Raw genomic sequence first — 15,876 nt, forward strand, 5'->3', positions numbered from 1 at the left:
CTGCCAGCTGTAATGTGGATACATGCATGAATAGTAATAGTAATATGAGGAAACTGAGATGATTCCATCCGTTCCATTCAAAAGACGTTGCTTCGAAAACCCTAAAAAAAAAACAAAGTAAATAAATTATTACCTCTTAACAAAAGAAATAATCTCCGATGCATGAAACAAGTAACTTAAAACAAGGAGCCTGAATAGATGACCTTCGCACTTGGCAACATAAATAGCTGGTGTCGGTCAAATCCGGTCTCAGGTTGAACCCGTTTTTGTGGGTAGTAGCCAAAACTAGGGGCCGGGGCCGGGGTCGGGGTCGGGATCGGGGTGCCATTTCTTTTTCCATGTTTCGTTTGTTTCAATTTTTGTCCTTATTCTCCTTGGGCCGGTTCCTGAAAGGAGGAATAACTCTATGCCAGGAATAAATGTGCCTTATTCCTGGAATACCTTCTGTTCTGAATAAATTCTGTTCTGTTAGAATAGCAGATTTAACTCTGGAGTAACTGTTACACTCAGGTATAATTTATTCCTCCTTTCAGGAACCGGCCCCTGTACTGTTGTTTTCGAATGACCGGCATCTGTCCTTCATATACGGTGGAAATTAGTCAAAAACATTAAGGAACATACTGAAGCTACGGAAATTCTTAAGGGACATCTTAGTTTTTTTCTCGAAATCGGACTTTGTTTTTTCTTTACTTTTTTGTGTGTGTGTGTTTTAAAATCGAAGTTGGTTTTTGCGAGTATCTGACTTAGTCTTTCCGAAAATCGGAGTTTGTTTTTCGAAATTAAGATAATTTCCGAAAATGCTGAAATTGGAGTTTATTCAATATACGCTACGAAATAACTGCCAGAAAAACTAAAGACTCGCTGATTTCCACACTGTAAAACAGAATCGCAGTTCCACGATGATCGTCGCGCAGTCACGCAACGTTCTCATTTGCTCGTTTGCTCGTGTTGATGTCATGTTATTGTCTGTCTTTACTAAAAATGGTTTGTAGTAAAGCCAGAGTCGAACGGGAACTTGCTAGTCAATTCTATTCGGACGTCACGGGATCGAATCCAATATCACTATAAAAAACACAACAACATTGAAAACAATTTTGCGAAAACAAGCAAATGAGAACGTTGTGTGACGACTATCGCGGAACTGTGGCTATATTCTGTTTCGTTTTGATTGTATTGCGGAGGTTTTTACGAAGTAAACATTAAAATGTGGTTTTAAAATGTGGAGCTCAGCAAGTCTTAAGTGTCTCAAGGAGTTAGCGTATATTTCCCACAACCTCCAAATTCTCTTTATTTCGAAAAACAAACAAAGATGTCTCTTTCGTAGCTTCCGTATGTTCAATATTTTTTTTGACTAATTTCCCCCATAAATGAAGGAAAGATGCCGAACATTCGAATGTAACATTACAGGAGAATAACGTCAAAAATTGCAATAAAAAAATTTGGAAAACCCATTGACTACCGTGACGTCGGCGAGGCTGTGTTTCAGCTTTTTGCGGAGAGATACTCCCGAAGAAGGGCTCTTGTTGATCCAGTCTTTGACGAAACACAAAATTGAAAAAAAAGATCAAATTCAGTATTTTTTTGTCGTAGTTTTACAAATGCAAATTTGAATCGTTTTTACGCAGCTTTGCTACATTTTCATGCAAAAAGAATGGCATTTTAACTTTTAAAAATGATATTAGAACACGCTGACTGGATGCCCCCGGAACGCCCACTACAGGCGTACCCTTTTATCGAACCCCCTACGCTAAAAACCTGGATCCTCCCCAGAGGGTGAATGGAGATCTGTGGGTTTCTTCATTCTGTGACGTTTGTAGTGCGGTTTATCGGTCGATTTCTTGGGCGCGATGTTTGCCTGTGGTGACAGCGGAGTCAGGGTAGCCACATTTTTTGAAAAACCGTGCACATTTCCTCGCACTACAGAGGCGCCTTAGTCTAAGGAGAGAATAGGATGGTGTTTTTTCCGTGCTGTGGATGAGAGGACGAACGCAGCAAGTAGTTATGGGAATCTGTTGGTTTGTATTGTACGCTTGAGATAAACCGTTGCCGTTGACTGACAATTTAACGTCGAGGAAAGCAATTGAATTTTCGGGAATTGGCCAGGTGTCTTTTAGAGCCGGGTGGAAAGAATTGAATGAAGTAATGAATTGGTTGAGTTCCTCTTTGCTGGATGAAGTAGCACCGTAGTGAGAGAAAAATTCATTTTCGATATAGCCTACGAAGAGGTTGGCGAAGCTAGGTCCTATTTTGTTCCCATTGCAACACTTCTGATTTATTTGTTGTAACTGTTGCCAAGTGAAAACAGTTGAGTGTTAGAACCAGTTCGGCCAGACGAAGCTCGGTTTTTTTAACAGGACGTTGGTTAAAAAATATTTGAGTGCTTGGAGGCCTTCGTTGTTGGGGATTAGGGTGTATAAAGATGTTATGTCCATAGTGAAAATGATTTTTGTTTTCACCCTAGAAATTGAAAGTACGGAAAATATCGTGTGCATGGTTGTTGTCTTTGATGTACGAAGGTAGTGACTTGACTATGGGTGTCATGATTTTGTCTAAATAGCTCGAGATAAGTTCAGTTGGGAAACTGCATGCTGAAACAATTGGACGGCCTGGGTTGTTCTTGAATTTTAGGTTTGAAATAAATGTATGAAGTCCTAGGAGTATTGATGAGATGTTGGGCGGTTATTGGTAGTTCTTGTGTGGTTATGAGTTTCTGAATGGTTTCTTTGACAATTTTTTGGTTGGCGGAAGTTAGGTCTTTGTTGACTTTTACGGAAAAAGTTGCCGAATTGCTTCTTGTTGGTATGAATGACGAGGTCATTCCAGTTTTTGAAATTATGGGAGCAGTCCATTCTTTTCTAGAAAGGTTTCAAAGTTTGGTGTTGCGATTGAAGTTTAGTTTATGAACATCATGGCTGGCATTTTTTGATGAAGAAGTGTATTGATACGAATTGGCCCTCTGGCGGATCCATTTTCATTTACGCACGCTTTCCAGTTTTCTTTGTTTTGCACATTGTCCCTGGTTGTGGCTTTTATTACAGGTGGCCTTGCGCGCTTGACAACTTTGATCTCGGGCGAAGTGACCTTCTTTTCCACAACTGAAGTATATGCTACTCTAAGAGTTTTACTGACACTTTCTACTTCTGTTTTCATTTTCATTTTTTCTGCTTGAATCTCCGCTGCCTCCGATGAACGAGCGATCAGCAGAACCCTTCCCTCCTCAGCTTACTTGATCGGCACTTGTCAATCACCTGGTCACGTTAACAAATCGAAAGTGGTTCAGCGTTGTCTGTACTCTTATCGACAACGATATTCGTCATCACAGTGGTCAAAATGTTGTGGACTCACGAGGCGAAGCAAGGTTAGAATTAACTGGTGGTTAATTTCAAAGAGTGTTAAAGAGTGTTATTAATAGAAGGAAAAATCTCAAAATTCTGCGCACTGAAGCCTCCAGTCATGGGTTGAAGCAAGCTTTACACAACGGGTAGTTGGTATGAAGCTGAAAGAGAAAATCACATAACTCATTGCAGCTTGTTTGGGTTTGCAATCCCTGTGCAGGGAAATGAAACAGAAATATCCTTTGATAATCAAACAGAATCCCAAGCGTGCTGGCACAACCTGATATTGATATGTTTGGCTCTCGGTTAAATTTGCAGATCATCCCCTATGTTCTTCATGGCTTCCAGACCCACGTGCACTTTCAGTGGATGCTTTTACTGTAAACTGCATTTTTTTCTTTATGCGTTCCTTCCATTTAGTGTCCCACCACAACTCCTTTAAAAAATAGGTCCGCAATGCGTACATGTGGGGGCTTTAAGTGTAATGGCTAATTTAGAATCAATTAAGTGGAAGCTCTCCTTGCAACCACTCTAGTTACGACCACCTTTGTGAAACACATTTTGAACTGTGACTTTGTAAGGAAAAGCTGTTGTATGCGACCGCTCCCGAAAGCGTCTGCGACCACTTTTACGATTACCCAACTTAACCTTTTCCTCAAAAAGTTACAAAACGTGCTGCAATCATAACATAGTGTGTTATAGTCGAACTTCCAGTTCCAGCTTGTTTGCAGAAGCTGAACAAAAGGCTATTAGGGAAATCAAGAAGCCACATAATAAAAATAAAAAAGATAATAAAAATTCAACATCTTAAAGATCTTGATACGCTTTAGATCTCAAGTATGAATAATATTTATATTATTTATTTCGTTAACTCTTCCCTGCCTGCAAGATATTGGTTCAACTATATTGGGTTTTTTTTCCTTTGTGTATCTCAACTATCTAGTTACGTTTTTTTTCTTTCTCTCGATTACGATCTTGGGTTGGGTTGGATTCAATCTATTTATGAATCACTTGCATAACTCTAGATTTTATTATTACATCATTACTTTTGTTTTAGTGATTAAGCTTTAGTTTTGGCTTGTATTGTACCATACAATTTACTACTTAATTGTATTCCCTTACAATAGCCATTGTTAGTCTTTCAGAGACTATATAGTCTCCACTGCTGTAATAATTAGGCCATTTTATCCTTAGACTTTTAACTTGTACTCTTTTTTTAAAAAAATTTTAACTGACGAAGGCCGAAGGGCCGAAACGTATTTATTAAATTTCCTGGACCTTCGAGAAGTTTTGTCTTCCTCTCCAGTTTATATGCAACTCTATATATATATTATATATATATATATGTTTATATAATTGACATGTATCTTACATATACAATCGTAATTGCCATTTAGTTTTAGCTCTCTTACACCATAGGGATTTTTAGTTTAGGCGTATAATAGTATGTAATTTAAGGGAATCTTATCTTATTTGTAAACACACGACCCCATAAGCTTATAGCTTTAAACATTATCGTGTTTAAATAAAGGTATATCTATCTATCTATCTATCTATCTTCTATCTGACCATCTTAATTCTAATTTGCAAGTATCACTGTAGTGAACATTTACTAGTCTTTCTTCATTTTCTGGCCTTTTTTGACCAATAAATATTTCTGGATAAGCTAATTCTTCAGAATATTTATCTCTTATCTCTAAATATACTAAAGGTATACTGCCCTCTCTGCGGGCAATGCTATAAACTTGTTCTCTTTCACTGTCCTGAAGGAAATCTGTGGCAGTTAGCATAGTATTAGTTACACCTGCAGGAATTTCTGCATCGTCTTCAATCCAATCATCAATACATTGCTCAGTTCCAATTTCAGCATCATCTCCAATATTATTTACATCACTCAGCAGATTATTAACTTGTGATAAGCACTTTCTAGAGGCAACCGCACTAACATATTGACAGTATTGTTAACATCCGCATGTACATTTACAACATTTCTTTTATTTTAAACTGATCCTCTTGGAGCTTGCATAAGCTTTTGAAAAGCTAATCTAGGTGCTAGAAGTCTGCACTCCAATTCATTTAAGTCAAAGAAGTCAGGTTTAACTGGAAATGACATTTCATTCTTAATTGCACAGGGTGGTATTTTAGTTTTTCGTAAATGTTTGTAACAAGACTGACAAAGCCACTCCATATCATCAACACTCAGTTTGCTCAGTAAATATTCCATTACACTAGGATTAGAAAGTCTTAGTTTCTCAGCAGTAGTAACACTGTGTTTGTACCATAGCTGATCACAACAAGAACAAATGTACATTGGACCTTCAGACACAGCAACGGTTGTATTTGCAATCTTTTTTTTCACACATTCACGTCTATTTGCCAGCCTCTTTTCTCGACATTCAAGAGGTTCATTTTAGTTTTTTCTTTCTGATATTCATGCTGATTCATTTGCAATTTTCTCTTTCTGATATTTGCCAGTCTCTTTTCTCTAAGTTCAGGGAATTCATTGCACGAATTTTCCTCTTGTATTCACGTTGATGTGCCAGCCTATTTTCCCTCATCTCTGGGCTTTCATTTAACCTTAAATTTTTTTTCATATTCGCATCGAACAATCAATCGTTTGTTTACTTTGCATCTTTCATCCAAATACTTTCTTTTCAAAGTGACAGGTTCTTCTAGGTTATTTTGATTACTCAAGAATAAACATTTCTGTTGGTAATTCTCACGAACATGTTCTACATCAGGTTGTGTATCACTAATTAAGACCCCTTGATTTCAAAAGGAAAACTGCATGTTTGTAAGTAGGAGAGTTGCAAATATGAAATCAGGTTTTCAAGTCTTTCAATGCTGATCAAATTGTATGTCCCAAATGAATGAGCCATTCCATGTATATCCCTTGAATTTAGAATCAAAAATTTCAGAAATTTGTTGTGAATTTTTAAAAACTGCAACTGCATTAATGCCAATAATTAACAAACAACAATTGTAATTCTGCTGAGAAAACAAGCTCTGTGAGTTCCTTTTTTTAGAAACAAACGTCCTGTTAATGACTCGCTGTATTGTAATCATACACACTTTGTCAAAAATTGAGAAAAAGGCTGGGACACCAGGCCAGTTAAGAGCAAATAATCATTTGTCCGCACAATTTTCTTATAGTATTGTAAAAGTTATTTCCAGTAACCAAAATATTATTCAAGTGGAAAAACTCCATAAATTAATATCTTCTATATAATGGTAAATAATAGCAGTAAGTGATATTGGTACACATATTGATTGCTTACCAGCATTTTCACCAAAGAGTACTTCATTTCCTTGATAATAGCAGTAAGTGATATTGGTACACATATTGGTTGCTTACCAGCATTTTCACCAAAGAGTACTTCATTTCCTTGATTGTAGTCAGCACTTACTGTTCTTGTCAAATCGATTACTTCAAATATTGTAGGACCTGGATTTTCCCCCACATCATTTGCTTGTCTTATAATCAGTGGAATATATATATTGTAGAATGTCATTTGTATGAACCAAAATTTCACTTCGTTCCACATTTTGTATTGCCTAACCACTTCTTTCAACGTTGGTAAGTAAAACACATTAAAATACAACATCATAAACGTAATTTTCCAAAATCGTCCTCTCAGACGTGACAAAACAGCCTTTGTCTTAAAAAAAGCTGTCGTGAATACCAATCCGATATTGTTCAATTGACGTCGAACCCGAACGATATATTGTCGAACTATCGAGGTGCTAAAGAAAATTTCGATCCAGTGTTCTTTTCTCGGCGTCTATTTCGGGCTATATCAGTGAATTTTCAGTAGCCCTTTCAGTGCTATAAAGTGCTTCCTCAGTGACGATCAAGCCGAGTGAATATTGGCTTGCGTAAGCGTAAAAGCTTCTTCTGAACTGAAGTGCAAAATTGCACAGGCGGCTCTGCAAATGTCAGACACCGCGATTTATACGACACGGATTTACACATGCATACCAGACCCTCCACCCCACCCCCCCCCCCCCCCACAAGTAAATTGGTACTGATTCCTACTACCACCGGGTGCGGCCAACGCGCGATTCCTCCCAAATGACCTTGCGATCGCAACACGTAGACAAATAAATTCCGCCGACGGTAGCATAGTGGAGGCTGAAGCCCCCACAAAAATGGAGGTGGAATCAGTATTAGCCATCAAGATTGCTCCAAAATTGGCCGACACAAGCTTGGTACCCCGAGCGTACCAGACTCTTAATAAGCAGACCAATCATCATTCCCAAGCAAAAGTCCAATATGCACCTGACCCTCAAAAGCAATCTACCTCATCACTTGGGGAACAAACTCAGAATTATGGCTTGCCTATTTTAAGGAGATCCCTCAAGAGGTCAAAGGATTTCACCAGCAGCTCAGAACACTATCTGCAACTCCTGGCGATCCAGCAAAATGGGAGTCATTTGTGAACAACGACCTGTCGATCCCCTTTGTCTACCTATAGCTGCCGTTTTAGACTTTTTACAGGAAACGTACGATCGTGGACCAGGGTACCGTCGTATTAACACTGCAAGGAGTAAATTATCTAAACTTATAGTCTTAAACAACAATGCTACGATTGGAACACACCCCCTTATTCAACGTATCATCCAAGGGGTTTTTAGTTAAGACCAGCATTATCTAAATACGTTTCTACCTGGGACAACTCAGTCCTTAAACACCTAAGGAAATTTCAGCCATTAAAGGATCTTAGCTGACAATCCCTCAACTATAAGTTGGATATAATATATGTGCACTGGAATCACGACAACGCTGCCAGACAATGCACTTAATGAATCTTCAGAACATGCGAAAGGATGGTGCTAAGGTGCTGCCTCATATTTGTTTGACATGCGTATTGACCAAATTTTAAAGCACTCTGCCCCTAGTAAGGAACAAGCTCTGTTCAATATTACAAGATCTTCTTCAGATGAGAGGTTGTGAGTGGCTACCGTCCCTAAGGAGTACCAACCACGCACTGCACCTCTGCAAGTGGGGGGAAGACCAAGTGTTCGTCAGCGTTATAAGTCCATATAAGTGAGTGTCAAAGAAAACAATATCAAGATTGGAAAAGAATGCTATGCACCTATCAGGTGTTGACACCACAGTGTTCAAATACCATAGCACAAAGGCTGCTTGAACAAGATTCCTCTGCAAACAATCATGAAGTCAGTCTGTTTCTGTGCATTCCACAAGTTTATATTAAGCCCATTCATAATTCCAGGAAGTCCAAATGTTCTGAGCATGCTATTATCTCCGCTACAAGTTGAAAGGAACGTCTGGGTTTTCCATAACCCACGGTAAAGTATACTGACAGTTTTTCTTACTTTCCCATTTGTTTCTGTTTACGGACGCATTTTCATGAATTATGTCCATGCTGGAAGCAAATAAAATCAACATCTTTCTTCCAATTTTCTGGGTTTTGATTCGGGCTAGAGTGACCACATGACTTTAAAATCTTAGGCAATCTCGGTGGTAGATGACTGATGGAATTAAAAATTAAACGATACTTCCCTGAAAGTTGAAGTTTGATTGAAATTCTATCAGCCACCTATAGAGCAGAGAGTAAACGCCCACACAGGGGTTTCTTATTAACTCATTCTTCTCTGCAGGAGGAGCTGCACTTTTTTGTGTACTGTTTACCAATTTTGGGCCTCGTGTGGCCACACTATTTTAACGTGCCTGGTTGTGCGCATGCGTAGTGATCCCGATGCTCACATGAGGTAGAGGGAACATTTTCATTGGCCGACGACGCAAGCATTCGCGACACATGTTGCAGGACGGATGTTACACTACGCAATGCTTGCAAAATTGTTGCAACGATACGGTAAGCGTTGCGGAAAGAAGAACTCAGTTCTAATTCGTTCCAGGTCGTTGCAAGGTGTGTGTTACATTAGGTAATGTTTCGTGCAACCTTTCTTCTTACAGGTTGCGAGACAAGTTGCTAGAAAAATTCCAACAGCGCCGTAACAAATATGGTTATGAAATCCAGGAGGCGACGATTTCCCACCTATTCTATTGGGACGACAAGGAACTGTATATCCATGATGATGAAAAACTTAAGGGGACAGCGTTTACCTGTCGTTGAGGTTGTTGGCTCTTCCAATCCGGTGCTGGCGCAGTATCCATAGGCGCAATGACTTGATGGTATGGACGTCAGATTATAAACGTAAAATCCACTGCAGTTGCGAACACTGATGTAAACAAAACTATCACAGCATCTGTTATTTCCCACGAAACACACTTTACGCAAGACAGCACCATCCTCCACAGAGGGGTGTCCTCCAGTTAGCCAGCCGGGATACCGCGCACCACAATGACACATCTTAACGCAAGTGTCAGCCATTTGGTTTCCAGCCTCTCCGCCAAACCGATGCCATCCAGGCTTGAAATAGTCCTTGCAAGAATAACCCGATAGCCCGTCCAGTCTGTATGCTGCTGATACACTCGAGTCATTGACGAATTTGTAGTTTGAACATTCTGACGACAATTTGAAAAGGAATTATTAAAACTCATTGCAATGCAACTTGGAATGAGGACAATACTGGTAATACGGGTCCTGGCAAAATAGTATTTTGTTTCCAAGGTGTCGTTTGATCAAAAGCCCATCCAGCGAATTTAAATAACATGCTGGTTGACATAGATATACCACAACAGCAAAAACTCTATCTTAGCTCTTCGCGAAAAGTGTTCCAACATATTTTATAACGATAAGTAACAAGGAATGTGAGAGTTCTCCGAAAACTCGCATTTATTCACCGCATCAAGTTCACCCTTGTTTTTGCAAAGTCAAGAATGTAAAGACGACTTTAGTTTTCGAAGGTAATTAAATCCATTTTGAAAGCATGGCTGTCATATCTGACGGTGGCTTTTTTTCAAGTCCCTCCTATTTCCTCCTGGGAAAGGCATTCCTGTTCAATTTCGAGGCTCGTGTGTTGGAATCCGAGAAAAAGCTTTGAACACATCGTAAACACTTAAAATAGACCTGTTTCGTTCTGGATTCATGTACGTCCTTCGGGCCTATTTTTAGGGAACTAGTACAGTGGGTATTGGGCTAAAGTACAGTACCACCAGAAACAAAGGTTGCGAGATGTGACCAAGGAAAGACTCAAACGTCCAACCATTTGTGGATGGAATTTCAAAGTGATCACTTTCTCCTCATTTCTTTTAAAACCCCGAGGGTTGATCCGGACATAGTTCATCGAGGGAATGGTTCTGAAACTTTACACCCGTTAAAAGCGACAACAATGTTGTCGCAATCGGTGTTGAATTGACCGTGACCCTGCACAATCCTTTATTTTCGCTTCGCACGGGTTTCCAAATTAGTTGAGCATAATTTGATCGAAGTATTGGTTATCTTCTCGAAAAAAGGTGCGTTTTGTGCAGGGTCAAGGTCAAAAATACGGACAAAAACATGAAACAAAGGAAATCGTCGAGTTTCATAACCATCTCCACGCATTAACTATCATCCCGTGAACCTGTCAGCAGTGGCTAAAGGGCCGCAATGTTCAGAAAAGGTGCAAATTGTGATTCCACTGTTGATTTTGGAGTTTTTTTTAATCTCACGCGAAACGGATTAATCAAGCCTGACCAATGGAAAGACAGAACATCTGCTATTGTTTAAGCCCAATGGAAAAAAAAAAAAAACAATTCCATGGTACGTTAGTCTAGTAGATGAGAAAATTTGACAAAAAGCTTTCTAACCTGGTGCTTGTGGCAGTCCGTTGCCGCAGTAACGTGAGTTACACCTGGGTGGATCAAGGCGGTAAACGTAAAACGCTCCACAGTTGCGAACACTGATGTCCTTTGAAAGGTAGCAGCAGTCAGTCCCATTCAAGTGCTGCAAAAAACAGACTTTTCGTTGAACAATCCCCTCAGCCACTGTAGGATGCGTGCCATTGAGCCAGCCTGGTGAGTCTGTGTTGCAGTGATACATCTTTCGACAAGAATCTGCCATCTGAGTTCCAGCCTCTCCGCTAAATCGATACCAACCAGACAACGTGGAATCGCACAGGTTACCAATGCTGCGGTTAACAAAGGTCATCGCTCGATTGGACTCATTTAGAAATCCGTAGTTGGAACATTCTGAAACAAATTTTAAGACAGATAACACTTTGAGGATTATTGTGCTACATGGCCTGAAGAAAGACATAACTGTCACATCGCCATTTTGTTTCTCGAATCTGGAGGATTGGATATTCATTGGTGTTCTAAGTTTAAAGGAGCTCTTGATCGTCCACTTTCTTCAAGGTAGATGCTAATTACTAAGAGGTGCGCTTTTTGCGTGACTGATTTTTCGCGAGCAAGACGAATTTAACCGACGTCTTCATAGTCTTAATAGCACTTGAAGTCGTAAATGTTCGAACAGCCGGGCAAGTGCCATTTTCAAATACGTAGTAAACATAAAATTTTGATCGTGAAAGGGACAGAACTTTTCCTAAGACCAAAACAGTGTCTAAAGGTTAGCGCTGGGGTAATGTTTTCTCGCGATATCAAAATAAAAGATTATTAATATTTTTACTCAATAATAAGCAGCACGAGAGTCACAAACTGAAAGTAGCGAATAGTATCATGGCATTGGTAGGGTCATTAAAAAGTCGTTTGATATGAACCATTTAGAGTGTAATGTGAAGTGCTAAGTATATATCTACCCCATATGAACCATGTAAGCCTTAGCCCTACTAATGGAAATGGGCCCACACAAGGATAGGGAAAAACTCTGACCAGGGTGGGAATTGAACCCACGACCTTCCGGTTAGATCACCGCTGCTCTACCGACTGAGCTACATGGTCAGACGGGAGCAGGCCGTGGAAACTGACGATGTTAAAGTCACAGCAATGAACATGTACAAGTACTGACAAGGAAGGATTCCGTTTTTGCAAACGTTGGCCGTGTAGCACTTATATTTGAACAGACTTAACTAATTTGAGTGTAATTAGTAGTACTAACGCTCACATGGTTTATATGTGTTAGATATATACTTAGCACTTCACATTACACTCTAATTAGTTAAGTCTGTTCAAATATAAGTGCTACCAGCCAACGTTTGCAAAAACGGAATCCCTCCTGATAAAAGCTATACCTGTTTTCTTTTGGGAAAAAAACAAATAAAAACGTAACCTGTGGTCGTTAAAAAGGTTGCTCACGTTGATCAGCAAAAAAACTATTTAAACAAATTCTTTCAAATTCCATTCTCAGAAATTAAACTGATCGTATCATAACAAGTACAACAATAAACGTTTGCATCATGGAAAAATGGTGCTTTATGTGATAGTAGTAGTAGTAGTAAAAGTAGTAGTAGTAAAAGAAAAAACAGGTACATTCAACTCAACTATCAGCGACAGTCATCACGACGTCTCAGACTCAGTTGTGAGTAGGTTGTTTAAGTAACGACCAGGGCAACGTCTACGAAAACCCAAATTCACAATAAAAGTAAGCGCTATCGCAATTACTCTCCCCTATTCACTTTGGAGAATACGGGCGAATTATCCTGCAACTGGATTCGTAGGAACAGTTTTCACGTAAAGATAGAAAATGAACGGTAGCTTCAATATGTTGTGGTAAAGGCCTAATAATGGTTTCTTTACGTTGTTCTTTTGTAGAGTGCGACAAAGAAGTGCATTAGAATGTGTGTTGCACAGGCAGCACTACTATTTTTTGCTTTGAATCAATAATTTGTTACGGTTGACGCAGCCGTCGCCGTTGCTTAAAATCTCCAGTGACAAATCACAGCAAACGGTTTGTCATTGGTGACTATTTTGTGGCTCTATGTTGCGGAATCTGTTGTTTGCCTGGCTGATTTCTAGGTGAAGATTATTTATACAACATTTTAATACTATCCTCGATTTTTGCACGACCCGCACAAAAACCTACAATAAAGTACTTTCAACTGCTAATCACTATTGACTATGCAGCTTCCCTTAAGTGTGCTTACCATTGGACACAGTGTCATTGTAACTAATAACTGTGTAAGTAGCTGTGAAGGACACCCAGCTCCAATAAGAGTTCATGATTGCAAGCACCACTTCCAGGCTCTGACCTTCGTGCGAGTAAAATGTTACAATGCCAGATAAGAGATTACCACACATTCTTGAACTCGGTTTGCCATCTGCATAGGTCCCATTTTGAATTTCCAAGTAACCAAGAGTGCATGGCCCGTTCCACCATGAAATATACATGGATTGAATCACTAACTTGACTTTTTCTCCTTTCTTCGCTTCGATCTGCCAGCTGTAATGTGGATACATGCATGAATAGTAATATGAGGAAACTGAGATGATTCCATCCGTTCCAGTCAAAAGACGTTGCTTCGAAAACTCTAAAAAATTAAAGTAAATAAATTATTACCTTTTAACAAAAGAAATAATCTCCGATGAATGAAACAGTTAGTAACTTCAACAAGAAGCCAGAATACACCTGGCAACACAAATCAGGATAGTGTAGTCAGTGGGCATAGCCTATAAATACTTAAATACAAACTTTTATTTTCTTTAGTTTGATAACAACAATCGGCCTTTGTTAATTTCTCAGTTCTACATTCAATTACCAATAAAAAATGCCATAAAAACTGATAGAAAACAAGACCATTCATTTCACCAAGGAAGGTGTTATGTGTTTCGTTGAGAAATTATGTTCTTAACTAACTGATTAATATATAATCAGTTCACTAATGGGACACGTCATCATGAGGACATAATACTAATGTAGAATCATTTTTCGTTGGTTGTGAACCTTAGCGAGTCACTGGATAAATATGAATCGTTTCTTGTTCACTCTATTTTCTGTATATTTCATGATCGTGTAATTTTCTTATTAGGATTCGAACCACACAATTTCCATTGATGTAACATCCCTTACATGCACCGGAATAAAAGGTTTGATCATAGTGAAACGATCGCGACGGACGAAACATTCGAATCCCAACGGTAACTCCGAAAACCGAGACGGATAGCAGAGAGATGGCAAACGAAGCCAAAAGCATACGGCGTACAGCCAAAGCAAGATTCACAAGGAAAAGAAATGAACTCCTTAAATCAATATACGCGAATCGAGGACGCGAAAGGGTTAAAAGTAACTACCTAAAGCTCACCGAGGCATGGGACATAGTGGAAGGTAAGCATGATTTGTACACGATGTTCTTAACTGATGAAGAACAAGAAGCCTTGGCAAAAGCAACGGCATACAAGATCAAATATGTACAGGACGTAATTAGAGAAGTAAACAGTGCGCGCGAGGACATTATACGCCAAGAATCAACAAGGAAAGCGCGCGGGGAAATTGAACAAATGACAGAAATGACAGAAAAGGCTCTATTGAAGCGTGACACCGCGCAAGGAGTATTTGAGACATCGCATAGCAGCGGTACGCACACTATTCAGTCCGACACGATTGCTATACCCTCATTAAAAAAGCTACTAACCGAGTCCTCTTCCGGGACTCCCTCTTACCCTGCCCTGAAAACGGGCCTGGAACTCAGGCGGGAAAAGAGAATCCTGAATTACTTGCAGGCGCATGCTCGAATGACGCCATTTTTTCCCCTGGGGAAAACTGGGGTAAAAAACCGTATTTGGAAAAAAGATCTCGTATTTGGGCATAGTTTATTCCGAGCGCTTCTACACTTGATACATGGGGATAATTTGAAAGGAAATTATAACGCCAAGTTTCTAGAGGTAATTGCCTTTGCGTTTACGAAATGCCACTTTACCTTTAGTGCCTAAGGAGGAAAAACTTCAAGCTATTCATGAAGTCGTTACCAGTAATGATGGTTTTGTTAAACCTGCAACAGGATTTGGCAAGTCTGTTTGCTACATTGTTGTTCCTTTAATATGTTTGCGATTTTCTTCGATCCGAGTCCGATGTTAATTGTAAATCAGTCCTTCTTATCGTGAGTCCTAATGGTGGAAAATCAGATGGATGACATACGAAAGTATGGAACTTCGTGCCTGAAACCCAACTGAACTGCTGCATGATGTTGGCGCAGAAAAATATCAAAATTTGATTTAATTGCTCTCCCGAGACTCCTTGAAACTTACAACTATAATATAGGGCGTGTGGATTTGAATCGCTCAAAGAAGACTAACAAATCTCCTGCTGGAACTCTTGTTTATTATTCATTATTTATTGCTCATCTGGAGGTTATGTGATAATTGCACTGATCCAGTGAACATATATTTGAGTTGCACAGTAATTACTGAAACTGAGATTGTTCCAGGAGTTAAGGCCAACCAATTGTTTTTCAAAATCGGGGACAAATTGTCTGGATACCCAATATAAAACAGTCAGGTAAAAAATGTCGTAAATATTCTCAGTTTTATCAGGAATAATACGCAAACACTTGTGACACAGAGAAAATTATTTTTTTTTTGTTTGAGTAATTAGAGTAGAGTAATTTACTCAGACTATTGACTTTTCCTTAGAATAATTTTTCAAAGCACTCGTTGCATTAAATCTTTCTTTCCTTACAAGGACACACTTAGGGCCGTGGCCAAATGGCTAAGGTTTTATTTAGAGCTGCCTGTTGAGACTGCAAT

The 15,876-nt window shown here is 39.3% G+C and overlaps 1 protein-coding gene across 1 annotated transcript in view; it reads right to left on the reverse strand.

Annotated features, from left to right (window-relative positions):
• Positions 1–15,876, reverse strand: part of LOC138036832 (uncharacterized) — a 101,640-nt gene that overhangs the window by 13,460 nt on the left and 72,304 nt on the right. Inside the window, exons 13-16 of the mRNA XM_068882903.1 lie at positions 13,281–13,664; positions 11,050–11,430; positions 9,424–9,825; positions 1–101 (exon numbers count right to left, since the gene is read on the reverse strand). The exon at positions 1–101 is cut by the window's left edge and continues 289 nt beyond it. Of these exons, the coding sequence (XP_068739004.1) occupies positions 1–101; positions 9,424–9,825; positions 11,050–11,430; positions 13,281–13,664 (1,268 nt within the window). The remainder of the gene's footprint in view (positions 102–9,423; positions 9,826–11,049; positions 11,431–13,280; positions 13,665–15,876) is intronic.

This window comes from Montipora capricornis, unplaced genomic scaffold, assembly GCF_036669925.1.
Source record: "Montipora capricornis isolate CH-2021 unplaced genomic scaffold, ASM3666992v2 scaffold_505, whole genome shotgun sequence".
NCBI lineage: Eukaryota > Metazoa > Cnidaria > Anthozoa > Scleractinia > Acroporidae > Montipora > Montipora capricornis.